The following is a 17487-nucleotide window of genomic DNA, read 5'->3' on the forward strand; positions in this document are numbered from 1 at the left end:
CCACCTCTCCCTCGCACCTGCATAGATGGGATTGTGTTATGGACCTATTTATGATATCTTCGTTAGTGGCCCATGCCTCCAAGAATAGTCTGCCTCCTTTCCTTTCGTCATTGTAGATTACCTTTGCGCCCTGCCAGTCGAACTCGTGTTGGTGCTGCTCAGTATGTTTGAACACCGCCGAACTCTGGGCCACTAACGAAGATAGCATAAATAGGTCCATAACACTCAATCCCATCTATGGGTAAATGTCCTCCCCCCTTCTCCCTTCCCCACCACCACCACGCGCTCTCGCCCGGCGCAGGTTGCCGCGTCCCTCCTGTGGACGTGGTCGCTCGTATATTTATACCATGTGATTTCTGTATTCCATTGTATCCCCTGAGGACGGGTCCCGGACAGGACTCGAAACGTCGGGAATAAATTACCTACTGAGTCTGGTGTTTTCTACGTTTCCACCATACTGGTTCCTGGACTCCAGCTTTTTTCATACACACACCCACATATATAATAGAATTCCACTGGATAGAAACCATTCTCCCCAAGTGATCGACTTAGTTCCAGCAGGGCCTCTGGCAAGATTGACCTAAGTTCTTCACTCTGATAGTTGTGATCTTACCTATACCAGCATTCTGTTTATTTGTTTAATGAAGACTTTGTTTTTTATTATTTCTTATTGTATTGTGTGTATGTTTTTATATGTCATGCCAAATTGTTATGAAATTCCTGATACTTTTGTGCATCTCTGTTTAAAGTTAAAAATAAACGTTATTAGATTAATGAATTACAATCCCACAGAATTATCTTCCTCTGATGATTTGTAAGCAGAAACCTTCCAAACCATAACAAGTGGGGGCCTGTGTCCAGGATCTATGTATTTCATTTAACAGTCCTCAGTATGTATAGTTCACACATAAATAATGTAAAAGGTGAAACAATTGTTTATTAATAATATAGTTACCCCTAGACTTAAAAAGGTATACTGCATTTCAACAAATATTCATGTTTGCAGTAATTATTTTATTGGTAAGGGCTCATACTGGCCATAATAAAGATCAGAACTAGGCTTTCCTTTTCATTGATAAACTTAGCAGGCAGCTCCAAGGATTGATTTCTCGAGTATATATGATCAGGATAAATCTGGTAAACTAGTCCTTGTCTGGCCAGTTCATTGTTGTTAGTCATACTATACTCCTTTAGAGACCAAATGCAATGTCTTGCTCTAATCATTCCTTTTAACAATTCCCAATGGTGTTAAAAGAGAATCTGTAAATTCTAAAGTAAAACTACAAGACAATCACCTCCTTTAAGTATGTCTCTGGGGTTTCATCCATTCCTCATAGATAATCATACCATACTTACGACTTGTTGCTCAAATAACCTGTATTTCCGGGATTGTTTCTCTCATGCTGTAATTATTTTGGTCAGTCCAAGTGAAACAAAGTGCCAGATTCTGTTTCCCTTCCATATGCAATAAAGTTCTCTCTTATGAGTATCTTGTACACTAGAAATTCACACTAGGGATTTCTAGTGTCCATTGCCTGATCAAAGAATTACTTCACCCGAGTAATACTGGTTTCAAAGTTACACCTTCTCTAGCCCCCCTTGTTGGCATAAGGCCAGTTGGTCCACATTGATAGTTTCAGTCACCATTTACATAACCTCCATAATACGTGCATATGTTGGAGTGGTAACTTTCTCTATTAAAAGTTACAGAACATGGTGTCCTTTGATGTAAAGTAATTATGTAAAAATCCCTCCCCTGAAGCACAAAAAGATAAGAAAGTCAAGAAAGATGACTATAAATTCACTGCCACATCTTTTCACCTCACGGTCCTTCAGGGCATAACAAAAGAATGTCTTAAAAACAGTAATCGAAGAACTAATGAAACAACAAATCCTCCCTGATTAATCTATTGATGACCTTATACCTGTGAGTTCTGCTTCAATAAAATCAACAAATGATGAATTAGAAAAGGTAGATAAAGAGAACCTTACAATTCCTAATGTAGAAGTAACATCCAGTGAGTGGCCACCAGAATGGTGAGAGTTAGAGAAATGACACGAGTTAGATATAAAAAAGTTAGAACAGGAAAAAACTTTTAGAATAAAAAAGAAAATAGAACAAGACAAAATGGAAAGAGAAAAGGAAAGGTTTTTAGAATAAAAAATTATAATAGGACAAACTTCTAGAATAAAAAAAGTTAGAACAGGATAAACTTAAAAAAAAAAAAAAAAAAGGACAGGGCAAACTTTTAGAAACAAAGTTTAGACATAGAACAATGAAAATTAGGGTGACATGAGAAAAAGCCAGGATTAAAGACAAAGCTACAACAATTAAATTTGACGTTAGAAAAAATATCTCTTGTTCCCGAGTTCAATGAAGTTATCCTGATGGTTACCTCAGAACTTTTGAGAAAAACTGCTGAACATTTCGACTGACCATGTCAGGAATGGCTATGGTTGATTCAGTACAAACTCACAGGTAAGGCTGCCACCACTTTTAATAATCTGAATGAGGTAATTGATTATATGTTCATAAAGTCCTCTATTCTGGATGCTTGTTTTATGACCCCACATGGTTAAAAAGATTCAGATCTTACAATAAACCCACAATGATAACATATGTAGAATTTGCTACCGAAAAACTGGAAAAGCAAAAAAAAAAGTGGTTTGAAAGTACTGGGACTGATATCTATGACACACTAGTTAACTTAATGGGTCTTGAGGAGTTCAAAAGAAAGATACCACTTAACATCATGATGTGTATCAAAGAGTGTGAAGAAACTGATCTCATGAAAGCAGCCTGTTTGATTGATTTTTACTCACTTTTACTGAAGTCCCATCCTGCCAGAGACAGACCTGGTAACGAAAATGTACAGTCCTCCTCTAGCTATTTTGGGAATCCAGGTGGTAGACAGATTAAAGAAGTATACTGCTCCTATTGTAAAAAAAGAAAGAAAAAAAAAGTAATTCTATCACAAACTGTGATGATCCGAAATTCAAAAATTCTACATAGATTGTTTCTACCCACGTCTAAATATCCCGAACATAAACCCATGATTAGTCTCGCTCACATAAAGTTTTGCAAAGAATTATTGAGTGATTTTAAATTTAAGGGAAACGTGTCTAATTATAACTGTGGCCCATATAATACTACCATTTTGTGCAACACAGCTGTTGCTCAAACTATCCTATATAGACATAGTTTGCCTGAAGTAGGAAACCAAAATACAGGAGAGAAGATGATACTTCAAGATATGTCAGCTTAACCTACTGTGAAACTGGCAAAAATCAATCTAAAGAGTGATCTAATATGTGGGCTTGTAAAAGTAGTAGTAGAGGGTTACCTGTAAAGAGAGTCCAATTACTTTTAGGAATCTATTTATCTGGATGATTGGTGGTCCCTAACTTGACTGTACTTGACAACTCATCGAAAGCCCTACTAAGAACTTGAAGAGTCACAAACCCACCTTTTCCCTGTTTGTGCAGTAACTAGATCACAGAAAGCTTCTAATGAATCTGAGGTATCACAAACTACCCTTTTGTTCAATTACCGTCATGAATTATCACCCGAGATAATCTCATTAAAGCCCAAGAAGCTGACAGCACCTTGTCAAAAAGCAAACTTAACTCAGTGAATAAGACTCAAATCCAAAAAGTTCCTTGCTTCTACCATCATGGTGTCTTAATGAGAGTTTAATGTCACCCTGAATTATAGAAATTAGATACCTGGTTTGAAATACACCAAATACAGTAAGTCCTCATTATACGGTACATATACGTTCCTGAAAACCTTACTGCAAATTGAAATTACCGTATACCAAACCCATTATAACATGTAATAATAGGATATGGCAGACGAGTGGAGAATAGTTGTGTATGGATGATGCTGTGATACATGGAACGGGTGGGAGATGGGGGGGGGGTAAGAAGCATGTGTGAATGATATTCTGATGCAGCCCGAAGGGATTTCTCCCCATCCTCTCTTTTTCTGCATTAGGGGACAGAGAAAGGGGTTGGTTGACAATTAAATAAAGTAGCTTTGTTGAGGATGTGCTGTGTTTTGCTGCATTGCTTCTGACCCAGGGCAGTGGGTGAGATGCAAGTATGACCCATCATCCAGGAGGAGCCAAGAAAAGAGGGATGGATGGGGGAAGGGGTGAATGGGAGTGGAGTATGTAGGGATGAAATGGGTGGGAGTGAATTTGTGCCTTTTGAGTTTGGCTACCTCCCTTGTAAGAGGGAAAGAGCCCTTGGTATATGTAAAATTAATCTAATTTCTTTTCCTCACATTGCATTTTTTAATTTCAGTTATCTTCTCACTGACAATAATCTGTCTTTTAGCCTTTCCCTACAAATGTGTTCATTGTCAATAATCCCTTTCATAGACAACTATCCTTTCATTTTCCTAGTCTTTTCTTCTTCTCTTATAAAGACTGTTCAAGAAGTGGTCTGACCTAGATGTTGCTTATCCTTATCCTATACCTTTACTTACTACAACTGAGTAAAGGAACTGAAAGAACAAATTCCAGTGTTAGCAAAGAAGGTTCAAGCCAATCAAAATTTGGATCAGGCAAGACGACTATCTATGGAAAGGTCATCCCAACACTTTCAAAAGATTGTGTGTGTGTGGTGTGTACATGTGCATGCATGCATGCATGTGTGTTTCTATGTGTATTTATCTAATTGTAGTATACAGGAAAGGAGCAATACTTGTTGGGTCCTATCTCTTACTCTCCAAATGTGCATGATTCACCATGGTCTTGTATCACATGTTGAACTTGTGATCAACATTTTTTTACCCTCCCCAATGAGAGCTCAGAGCTCATATGTCATATCTATGGGTAGTGCTGTGACCTGACACGCACCCAACTCTCTGCCCACAAAAGTTGGAGTAATGACTCAGAGTGCAGCAATACTGAAATTATTTCAGCCCTGAGTGGGATTCAAACTTGGACTGCTGGAGTAGTGGTTGCAAACACTACCACTGTGTTGTCAAGCCATGTATGTACAGTTGAAGATGTTTGAACCTGATGTATGTAGTGTGAAATGATGCCTTTATTACCTCCAAAATAAACACATTCATAGTTCTATTAACAGACTTAGATGTACATTGGACAATTCATACTATTACTCTGCAGTAATACATCACACATGAATACAGAGCTACCACATACCACCAGCAAACAGTACAACACTGTGCATTACTGTGTTAAGTTAATTTGTCAGCAAGTGTGCATACAGTACATTATATGTAGAAAAACATATAACTATACATAAATAAACATGGACAAAACATTATATTTTGCATGACTACTACTGTAGAAATGTGAGATTTTAGCTAACTCATTGAGGATGATAAATGTACAACAAAAGATGTGACTATTACCTGTGTTATATTGTTTGGTGTATGTGTATTGTGTGTTTCTATTTTTTTAGCACTGTAATTATTAACTCCAACATAGTTTTCCCTTGTGTTGTGTTGAATAATATAGGTCATGGCAAGAGCATATTCTTTATTGTTCAGTATTCTACTACATCTTGAATACAAGTAGAATCTGCTGGAAGTTAGAAATGTTTATGTGTAAGTTTCTTGTTAAAAAATAAATAATAATAATGATAAATAAGAAATAAAAAATAAAAGATAATGGAACTGATTTGTGATAGTGTAAATGTCACTCTTCAACTATTGTGCTTTTCTTGTAAAACTGTAGTATTGTATTTTCCGGCTTAAAATGCGCATCGGGTTATAATGCGCACCCATGCACTTTGTTATCTCAGTACACAGATAGCGCGCACCGATGTATAACGCGCATGCCCAATCGCATTTGTCTATAACGCAGTTTTACCTCGGTATTTATATCATGTGAACGAGGTTACATGGAGAAGTATTTTTCATTGGCTAAAGCCACTGCTGGGAAATCTGTTGATTTGTCACTAAATTAAGTGTCAGTTTAGGCATCAATCAGGACACAACTAAGAAAAAGTCGGATCTACATGTACCGGTATATGACTCATGTTGTGCGTTGGTCCCTTATTACTTTGGAGCTTAAATAGTTTGTTGGAAATATGATCTAAAAAAGCTTATTGAAAGTAAAATATACAGAAAAATTTCGGGATTTTTACAGAAAATGTTCTTTTTACATCTTGAGGAAATAATTCGTCTTTACCATTTTTCTTATTTAATACTGAAACAAACTACAGACTGTTTCGTTTTAGCTTTGAACCTGCAATGACAGTGGTGAAATAGGACAGTCTCTCATCGAGGTGACGTTTAGTTAATATAACTCCCGAAAGAGGGTGTTGTAGTCAGGTGTTTGACACGAGTTTATGAACGGCCGCAACGGAATTTGTACCATACCTAAAGTGAAGCAACAAAGCCAACATAAAAATTCAAACTAAGATGCTGTGAACATGGGCAAATATCATGAATATTGATCATGTTTCATGGTGTTTAGGCCTATTTAAACATGAAAAATAAGATTCGATAGATACCTACCTATACCAAATATTTATATATGGTAGCCCATGCTGGCGTATTCTTTCATGTCACCATGGCTGTTCTTCTTGTTCTCACGGAACGTCACGGAGAAATGTGCCTCCCGACTTTGTGACGGCCAACATCGTCACGTTGTTGTGAAAAAAAATTAAACAGCCGCAGAATTTTTATCGTAGGCCATAGATAATGTGCACCACCGGATGATGCGCACCCCCTATTTTTAGGCCCTTCCAACGGAAAAAAGTCGCGCACTATACGCCGGAAAATACGGTAATGAATAAATAGTAAGGGTGAGAAATTCTACTAACTACTAAAGTGAAAGATAAACATTCTGCATTTAGTCCTGTATCTGATTATGCAGTGCATAATTATGATGTAGTAGATAATACTTATACCAGAATTTATACATATATGCAACACTTAGTGATGATTTAGATGAAATGTGAATTGATGGTGCAAATGATGTGATATTGAAATGAAAATTTGCCTTTTCAGGCAGTGGAGGCTTGTAAATCAGCTACATGGGTTTGGGGATAATGTGTAAAAATAATCCTTCACAGTTGTAAGATCTGATGCAACTTAGAGGTAGCAGGAAATCAGATATCTTTTGATGGTTTTCTCACAATATTTCAACCATTCACTATCACACCTATAATTTTTAGGTTCATGAGAGGGTGTTACATGCAGTATTTTCAAAATACATAGTTTTAGAATAGATTTTACTTGACAAATTTTGCTAGTTGAAAACCAATGAATATAGTAGGGAGACTTTTTAATGATGCATTATATGATCTTGGTGATAAAGTTATGTATTAAACATCTAGATATTGAGCTAACTGAAATGCTATAATTTGTAACATGGAACAGGGTGTGAATTTGGTGGTTTCCATTATTTAGCACTTTTGCAAAGAATTTTGTTGATCCAGTCCCTGAATTCATTAACTTCAGTCAGAGTCAAGGTCAGAATTGTAATGATAATGACTACAAAAAATAGCAATACGTCCATATATAAAGAAGATTAGATAGATTTTAAGGAAAACTGCACATGGCTCCAAGTCCTGCCAAGGCATAAAAATGTATAGATATGCAGCTCCCTCTACTATTGCTGTTGTATGGATTTTCAAGGCAAAATGAAAAGTATTATACTATTCAATTATGCACAATATGGAATCATGTGCCTTCCAAAGCTTCTATCAACTAGAACTCTGGAAATACTCAAAAAATATTATCTTAATCATGGTATCTAGGTTATGTGTAGTTTTGTTTTCTGAAAAGTTATATGCTGGTATTGAATTATTTGCTTCATACAAATATATACAATGTGGCATTCACTAAAATCATTGTCATGAAGACACAAGGAAGGACAGATCCTTAAATGCCCTTAGGTGAAAGGTTTTTCTATACAGTAACAAATAAGTTGCTAGAAAAACTATGAAATTTACAAGTAACAGATACACTCATTTCAAAGAGAGAAAATTTTCACATAGAAGAATCTTTGTGATCTTGGAAATCACTAATTTCAGTAACAGAATTTTTTCTCATATATCTATAAAATTTATTCAGGTTGCCAATGAAGAAAACAATAAATGTATACATAATAAATTCTTCTATCAGAAGTATTTCTGGCATGAATTTGGTAACAGGAGCATCTGTAGAATTTGCCTAGAGCCTGAAATTCCTTCTATGTACATTTTAGATTTACTCTGTCTTACTTTACAGTAAAATATAAAATCAGATTTAAGCTTTTGGTCATAGAATGATATACAACCTCTGTATTTACATATAATTCTAATTCTGAGATTACAGTGACAGTCGTTGATCACTGAAATTTGTGCTTAATGAATTGTTATTCAATTATGATGATCATACAATTCCTAGAAAGTTACTTTTGCCCACTGTTGGCTGATTTGAGTATGTTTGCTGGTAAGTTGTACAAATGAAGTATCTACAGTACTATGTATTTTCTTTTTAAGTTCAGTTCAATAAATTTCTATTTAACTGTATGCTAAAATATGTAAGTACATAAAAAATCTATAGCACTGTTACCAATGTGGTTGGTGTAGGTACACAGAATAGAAATATAGTTTCTCTACAAAGTAGATATTGAGATTTTCATTAAACTCGTTGAGCTGTAAAATTATACCACTAAAGAATATCATACAAAATAAGTTTACAGTTCAATGGCAAAAATCCATTTATGTTCATACACAAAACAGTATGATGTATCATTCACTTAGCAGTGTTCATACAAATGAAGGAATCATTTAATAAGACTTTTTATTTATAGATAACAACAAGGAAATTTATTGACTTTCCCCTTGCCATTATTGAAGACCAAATACTTAAACTGTAGCTAAAAGTCAGTCACCAAAGGAATTTCTGTCCGCAATGCTAATGTCACATCAGAGTTTGAAGGTGTCATGTTGTGTGGTGCAGTATTAGGGGATATAACATCATCATTTGGTCCAATTGCATCAGAATTTGTTGACCCTGCTATTGCTGTAAATGAAGAGGCTTCAGTTGATGATGTGGTCTGTCTTGTTTCATATACAAGTTGTTGATTACAAGAGGTTGTGTATGGGAAGCTGTTTGAGGTAACTGAAATTGAAGTTGTTTTATTCTGCTGCAGATTTTGGGATGTTATTGATGATCTTAAAGGTACAGCTTTTGGAGTATGAGTTGAGGGCATGGACGTACTTCTAATCATAATGGTATCTGAAACTTCTGAAAAACACATGAGATCTTCTGGACAATGGTCAGTGGAACGGGTTCTGCTGGTAGTTTTATGTGGAGCAAAATATGCTGGCTTTGAAACATTGTTTTCAGTGTTTGAACTAACTGGATGAAATTCTGAACTAACATCAGACAGACTTCCCATACTCCCACCCTTCTTATGATAACAAATTGTATCTATGCTGTTAGATGAAGATCTAGTAGGGGTAGATTCAGGTGTTGGGCAACTATAACTTTTATTTTTAATAATAGTTTTAGAGGTACAGCTATCTTCAGTAATACTGTCTGAAGATTGCAAATGTTTACTATAAGGAGATGCATTACCAATTTTGTTTTGTTCTTTCATATTAATAGCTGTACTTGGTGACTTGTCTGGTAAAGTAACTGAAGATTCTGGAGCACAAACAGTTTTAGATGTAATAGGTGGAGTTATATCTGCTGACTGAGAAGATATGATATTAGTTTCGGGTGACGAGAATGATGAGGTTGTGGCAATACAGGTATGTGAGGACAATACGAGAGATGTGGTAATTGGGTTAGTTGTGATCTGGTATGATTGCTGTGGTTGTACTCTGGCTGGTTTAGTTAGAATATTGATATTCCCAACAGAGGTGCTTAGATTACTACAGCTACTGTTTATCGTTGTTAAATTGTGATCAGAAGTGCTACTGTTATTTTCAATGGTACTACTACTACTGCTACCATTACTATTGCTATCAATTCTAGGTCCTATGCTAGTTACTAGGGAATCCTCAGATTTGACAATGGTATCTTTGATACCTAAGAGCTGAAGAACTCGATGACGGTGGGTGAGAACAAAGGCCTCGAGAAGAGCCACTGGGACATCAATGGGGAGATCAGTCTGAGTCTGAACATTGCATGTCCTGCGGTGTGTAGGAGATAGTGTGGTTAGACGAGGATTGCTTTTACTGTTGTGAGCAATCTTTGTTGAAGTGGGAAGTTCATCGTGCTTGCCAAACACTTCTGATGGTTGTGAAGAAGACCGTCCAAGGTTACTGGTTATCCGTACAACATCTGGTTTACCCCTTTTAGCAATTTCATCACCTACAGTAATGCAGCTCCCAATATTGACAGGTTTAGATGAAGACTGTAGATGTTGTAAGCTGTTCATAACTGAACGGACCTGTAAACAATATAGAAATAATAAATGAATAGAGTAACAAGGTCATCATTTGGCATTTTAAAATATGTCAGTATACATGTGAAAAGTCATTGTATGTTAATTCAGTGAATTATAAATGTAGCAAAATATAATGGAATATTAATGTAAATTAAAACATTGATGATAAAGATGCATTTCTTACTTAACATACAATGAAAATCTCCCAATAGAGCTACAAAATTCCAAGAATCTGGAAAAGAACATAAATAATCTCCATCTTAAAACAGAACAAACTACCAGAAACCAAGACATCCCATAGATCAGTCTTCCTACTATTCACTATACTCAAATTGATGGAAAGATTGACTACAGAAAAAAAAATTCTTCTTACCAAAATGGTTTCAAGGATGGCTGCTCCACCTCCATGGTTCTCACAGACATCATTCAATAAGTTTATCTATCTACATAGGGCATCTAACCTCCCCCTTGACAGAGGTATCCAAATCAAGGTACACAACCACTCCCATTCACCAACTTTGTTTCCCTCTTATTTTAACTCCTTGTGAATAAAAGTCATTCCTGTCTCTTGTCCAATGTTAGTGTCATAAACAATTCAGCATGACACAGTATGTCCACAATAGGGCCACTTCACTAACATGGCAATCCTCTCTCCCCTAGACCATTGGGTATAGATATGTCATGGCGAACTGCGACAGAAAAAAAAAAAAAAAAAAATTTGTTGTATATAGACCAACAATTCAGATGCTACAGATTGCCACCCATATTCGGGAGGAAGCGAGCATTATTCCGCTACTCCTTGACTTCCAATGACACAAACCGAAGGATGAGGAGTTGTACTGGGCTGCAGGTTAGTCTTATGGTAGGACCTGGGACATGGGGTAGGTGGGTCCTAGTCCACTTTCCATTCTTGGTTGAAAGGAAACCCGACCTTCTTTGGTTCTTTTATTCTTCCAACATTATTCCAAAAGCTTCCCAAACCAGGGAAGGGAGGGAATTGAGAACTTGAGTCCCATTCGGTCTCCTACTAGTTCCAAGACTAGTTCTGAGACCAGACTAGTTCCCTTTTAAAAAGGGACAATTTGAAGAAGACATTAATATCTTTGTTCGGCCGTCTGGCGGTCTACGTGGCATCTTTTCCCTATCAGACCACATGAGCGTGAGCAAAACATCGAAAACGTTCTTGATCCCCTTTGTCCGATAGCGAGAGAAGGAATATAATTTGACATAGTAACATTTTTTACATGTGTTTGTTGACGAATAAAGTCCTTTTTATGGATTTCATCATAATTAATGTTAATGATTACAATAGTAATTTAAAGATATTAGAGCTGGATGATGAATCAATTTCTAAATACATCCAAAATTATTAGAGGGATAGCTTTTCACTCTGACAGATATATAGGGCTCTACTGAATATACTGGATAAGGTGGCACCAAAGAAATATCTTACCAGAAACCAGTTGGCAGGGAGGTGAGATTACTGCTAAAATTCCTTTGTAGCAAACATGACTTGCACAACTAAAAGAAAACCAGGTGTTCCTCTTGGATTATCATCTAAAGGTCCATCTGCATTGCTTGTGTGCTTTTGGGCAGTGTGCCACCAAATGTGAGTAAGATCTAAGCAGATCTAAGTCTTGGACATTATATAGCAAGAAGAAAATGAAGATCTATACTTACAATGTTAGAATCCTCTCAGAAGACCACAGGGTGGAGAGTTTAGTGGAAGAACTAGACAACATCAAGTGGGACATTGTAGGACTGAACAAAGTTTGAAGAGCGGAAGTAAAGCTGATACATTTCTTTGTATTCTTTTTTTTTTTGCTGGATGTCCATAGCATTGCAGCATACTCCAATCTTGGTCTTATCAGTGTGATCAATATTTTTTTTACAATTACTTCACTCAAGTAATTAAAATCCACCTTTATTGATCTTGGTAAATTGTAGGTTTCTCTGATTATTTTGTTTATATGCTTGCCTGGTGACATGTCTTTGTTAATAATTACTCCTAGGTCCAAACTCCATTATACTACATTTCTTGATGTTAAAATTCACTTCCCACTTTTGGCTCCATTCCCAGACTTTATCCAGGTCTCTCTGTAGTGATTCACATTCTTTTTCTGTACTTACTTTCTTTGGTAGTTTTGCATCATCTGCAAAGAAGTTCATATAATATTCCACACCTTCATCCATGTCATTTATATGTATAGCTAATACAGAACATTGGAGCTAATACAGAACATTGTGGGACTCCACTTATCATTTCTTCCCAGGTCGAGTTTTTATCTCTGAGTACCACCCTCATTTTTCTCTCGTTCAAGAAATCTTCTATTCATTTCAATAAATTTCCTTGTACACCTCCTATTATTTTGAGTTTTCTTAATAGCTTTTTGTGTGGTACTTTATCAAATGCCTTTTGTAAATCCAGGAAAGCACAATCTGCCCATCTGTCCCTTTCTTGCATTATATCTATTAACCTTGAATAAAAACAAATCAAGTTTGTGGCACATGATCTTCCTTGTCTAAAGCCAAATTGTTTTGGATTCAGTATATTGTTTTCTTCCAGATGTTTAGTCCATCTACTTTTAATAACTTTTTCACATATTTTAGCTATTGTGCTTGTAAGGGAGACTGGTCTATAGTTTGTTGGGTCTTATTATCTCTCCCTTCATATACTGGTACAATATTTGAATTTTTCCAATCTTGTGGTACCTTTCCTTCTTTGAGTGAGCAATCTATTATCTTATATATTTTGTCCATTAGTTCATCTATACATTCTTTTAATATACAATTTGAAATTCCATCTGGACTGTGTGATTTTCTGACATCAAGGTTTGTTATTTGGTCCCTTATTTCTTTCTGTGTCAAAATTATTTCTTTCATTGCAGGGGATCTTTCTTCCTTTCCTTCATCCCAATTTTGCGTATTTTCCTTTGTGAATATAGATTTAAAATGTTTTTCATAATTTCAGCCATTTCTACATCTTCTATATATTCCACATTTCCATGCCAGTTTCACTATTTCCTGTTTATTTTTCAATTTACCATTTACATACTTGTAGAATAATTTAGGTTGATCCTTACATTTGTCTATTATATCTTTTTCATATTTTATTTTTTCTTCCCTGTGTATTTTTACATATTCATTTCTTAGTTTGATATATATTTACCATTTACCCATTTTTTCCAAGCTTTGTCTCTTCTATCTTTTGTCTCACTACATTTTTTTGTTGTACTGCCACCAATTATTTCTACTTGAGTCGTAAAAGGCGACAAAAAAGGGATGGGGGATGGGATTAGGAGTCCTACTACCTGTAGCCCCAATAGGGGACATTCCTAAAAAAGAAAGAAAAGGCATAAGAGGGTCTGGGAGCTTTCCAACCAGTACCCTAAGGTTTGGGTCTTTTAATGTGCGTGGATGTGGTACAGATGAGAGTAAAAGGGAAGAGATAGGCAGTATGTTTGTGAGAAGAAAGATGAATGTACTGGCTTTGAGTGAAACTAAAATGAAAGGAAAGGGCAACTGTGAGTTTGGGAGTGTAGCTGGGAGGTACTCAGGAGTGAAGAGGGGACGAGGGAGAGAAGGGGTGGCTATACTAGTAAGTGAAGAGATAAGTAAGCGGGTAGTGGAGTGGAAGGAGGTGTCATCAAGGTTGATGTGGATGAAGGTGAAGCTGGGAAAGGAGATGTGGTTTTTTGTAAGTGTGCATGGGCCTGGTAGTGAAAAGAACGTAGAGGAAAGGGAGGCATTCTGGGTACATATAAATGAGTGCACAGAGGGATTAGGGAGAAATGTCAATGTAGTTGTATTGGGAGACCGAAATGCTAGGGTAGGAAATGAACCAATTGACGGAGTGATTGGAAAGTATGGAGTTTGAGGCAAAAATTGTAGTGGAGAGTTGATGGTGGAGATGTGTCTTGAAAGAGAGTTGATGAAAGCAAATACAGTGTTTAAGAAGAAAGTCAAGCATAAATACACATGGGAGAGGGTGGTGGATGGAAGGGTGGCAGATAGTGTTAATGGACTATATAGTGGTGGCCAGGAGTATGGTAGAAAGAGTTAAGGATGTACATGTTCTAAGGGGAGAGAGTGGGGGAATATCAGATCATTTCCTGGTGGAAGGTAAATTGTGAGTGGAGAATAGGTGGAGAAAGAGGAAAAGGGCAGAAGGTAGGGAGGTACTTAGAGTGAACTGCTTAAATGAAGAAAAAAAAGGAGAATGAGTATAAGAAGAAGTTGAGAGAGGAGTGGGAGAGAGTACAGGATAGAGTAGAACTAGGAGTGGAGGAGGAATGGGGATGGTTCAAGGAGGGAGTCATAAGGTGTGCAAAGATGGTGTGTGGAACAAGGAGGGCAGGAGGAAATAGAAAGAAGGGTAGTGAGTGGTGGGATGAGGAAGCAAAGAAAGGTGTAGAAGAGAAGAAGCAGGCATTCATAGATTGGCTACAGATTAGGACGAGGGAATTGTTTGAGAGGTATGAAGTAAAGAGAAAGGAAGTTAAGCATAAGATAAAGGAAGCAAAGAGGAGAGCAGATGTGAAATGGGGAAAGAGTATGACAGAAAATTTTGAAAGTAATAAAAAGATGTTCTGGAAGGAAGTTAAAAGAGGAAGAGGAGGCAAATCAAGTAGAGAAGAAAAGGTAAAAGGTGCAGATGGAGAGATGATAATGGAAGAGAAGGCAGTGAGAGGAAGGTGGGCAGAGTATTTTAGGGAGTTGCTAAATGTGAAGAAGGATAGGGAGGGAAAGGTAGTTGCAGTGGGAAATGCTAAGAAAATGAGAGTGATGAGTGAGGACAATGGAGGAGAAATAGGGAAGGATGAAGTGAAAGCAGCTGTTAAGATGATGAGAGCAGGTAAGGCACCTGGGTTGGATGGATGCCATGCAGAATGTCTGAAGAAAGGAGGTACAGTTATGGTGGACTGGCTGGTGAGGTTATTTAATGTTTGTTTAAGAGAGGGTAGAGAGCCAGAAGACTGGAGGAGTGCCTGTATAGTTCCACTTTACAAAGGAAAGGGGGACAAGTGTGAGTGTAGTAGTTACAGAGGGATCAGATTGTTGAGTGTAGCTGGGAAGGCTTATGGGAGGGTCTTGATTGAGAGGATTAGGAGAGGAACAGAGGGAGTAATTGGTAAGGAACAGTGTGGGTTCAGGACAGGTAGGGGATGTGTAGATCAGATTTTTGTGGTAAGACAGATATGTGAGAAAGCTATAGGAAAAGGTAAGGATGTTTTTTGGGCTTTTATGGATCTGGAAAAGGCTTATGACAGGGTAGACAGGAAGGAACTACAGATATATGGGATAGGAGGAAAGCTGTTAAGAGCAGTCAAGAGTTTTTATGAGAGTAGTAGAGCTTGCGTAAGGATTAGAAATGGAGAGAGTAAATGGTTTGAGGTAAAGGTGGGACTTTGTCAGGGGTGTGTTATGTCGCCCTGGCTGTTCAATTTCTACGTGGATGGGGTGGTGCGAGAGGTGAATGCAAGGGTAGTGGGTCAGGGGTTGGAGATGATTAAAGAAAATGGAGTAAAATGGGAGGTGAGCCAGTTGTTTTTTGCCGACGACACTGCGCCTGTAGCAGGATCAGAGGAGGGATTAAGGAAGTTAGTGACAGAGTTTGAGAAGGTGTGTGAAAGAAGGAAGCTGAAGATAAATGTGGGCAAAAGTAAGGTGATGAGATGTACAAGGGGAGAGAGTGACAGCAGGCTGGAAGTGAGCATTAAGGGTGAGAAACTGGAGGAAGTGGATAGTTTCAGATACTTGGGTGCGAATGTGACAGAAAAGGGAGGAGTGGGGGTGGAGGTAGAATGTAGATTGAGAGAAGAGAGTAATTGCCTTGGTGGATTAAAGTGTAATGAGAAATAGACATCTGGGAATGGATGCTAAGAGGAGGTTATATGAAGGAGTGATTGTGCCAACAGCAATGTACGGGGCAGAAACATGGAACATAAGAGAGGAAGAGAGAAGGAGTTTGAATGTGTTTGAGATGAAATGTCTGAGAAGTATGATAGGGGTTACTAGGCTAGATAGAGTGAGAAATGAGGGGGTGAGGAAGAGAACAGGGGTGGAATAGGAGCTGGGAGATATGGTTGATGAAAGAATATTAGGATGGTTTGGACACATGGAAAGAATGAGTGAAGAAAGATTAGTAAAAGAAGTGTGGAAGGCGGAGGTGGAAGGAGTGAATATGAGGGGGCATCCTAGGATGAGATGGATGGATGGGGTGAAAGGGGCTTTACAAAAGAGAGGAATGTCTGTAGAGGAAGGACGGGAGAGGACAGAAGATAGGGGTGAATGGAGAAGGGTTGTGTATAGATGAGGCTGTGATGCATGAAGGGGAGTGGGTGTGGGATGGTGGGTGAGGAAGTATGTATGAAAATTTTTTTTACGCAGCCCGAAGGGATTTCTCCCTGTCTTCTCCTTTCCTGCATGAGGGGACGGAGAGGGGGGGTCGCCGAATTTATGTAGCGGCCTTGCTGTGGATGTGCTGTGTCTTGCGACACTGCTTCTGACCCAGGGCAGTGGACAGGATGCAGGGATGACCCGTCATCCAGGAGGTGCCATGATAGGAGGGAGGGAGGAGGGTGGAGGGGAGTGGAATATATGGGAAATGAAATGGGTGGGAGTGATTTCTATGCCTTTTTCTTTATGGCTACCTCCCATGTAAGGGGGAAAAAGCCTTTGGTATATGTATGTATATATGTACCAGCATTTAATGTACACCTTTTCCTGTTTTTGTTTTGGTACGTATTTATCTATTCCTTCATTATAGATTTCTTTTAATAATGTCCATTTCTCTTCCATCTTTGTGTATTCATTAAGGAAGTTTCCCCAATTCACTTTTTGAAATAATTTTCTGAGTTTCTCAACACCCATTTTGTTGTACTTTTTCATCTAACTTGTTCCAAATGTCTATTACTCTGTGCGGAAAGCTGTTCTTTTTCAGGTCTCTTCTATAACTGTCTTTCTTGATTTTCTTTCCATGTCCTCTTGCATCTCTACTATCCCATTTTATTAGATCCTCTCTATCAATAGTTTCTATGCCTTTCATGATTCTATAAATAGTTATCAAGTCTCCTCTCTCTTTTCTTTGCTCTAATGTTTGTAGCTCAAGTTTTGC

General features: G+C 37.6%; 1 protein-coding gene across 4 annotated transcripts in view; it reads right to left on the reverse strand.

Annotated features, from left to right (window-relative positions):
- Nucleotides 1-2222: 2222 nt before the first annotated feature.
- Elk (Eag-like K[+] channel) overlaps nucleotides 2223-17487 on the reverse strand; it is a 190835-nt gene continuing 175570 nt past the window's right edge. For 3 of the 4 annotated variants that reach the window (XM_076179036.1, XM_076179038.1, XM_076179035.1), the window contains exon 15: nucleotides 4522-10373. In XM_076179036.1, coding sequence (XP_076035151.1) covers nucleotides 8850-10373 — 1524 coding nt within the window. In that variant the 3' untranslated portion in view covers nucleotides 4522-8849. Of the gene's footprint in view, nucleotides 2936-4521; nucleotides 10374-17487 lie in introns of those variants that run through there. The other variant, XM_076179039.1, reaches the window with a different exon arrangement.

The sequence above is a fragment of the Oratosquilla oratoria genome, chromosome 42 (assembly GCF_046742065.1).
Source record: "Oratosquilla oratoria isolate Oo_2021 chromosome 42, ASM4674206v1, whole genome shotgun sequence".
NCBI classification, from domain to species: Eukaryota; Metazoa; Arthropoda; class Malacostraca; order Stomatopoda; family Squillidae; genus Oratosquilla; species Oratosquilla oratoria.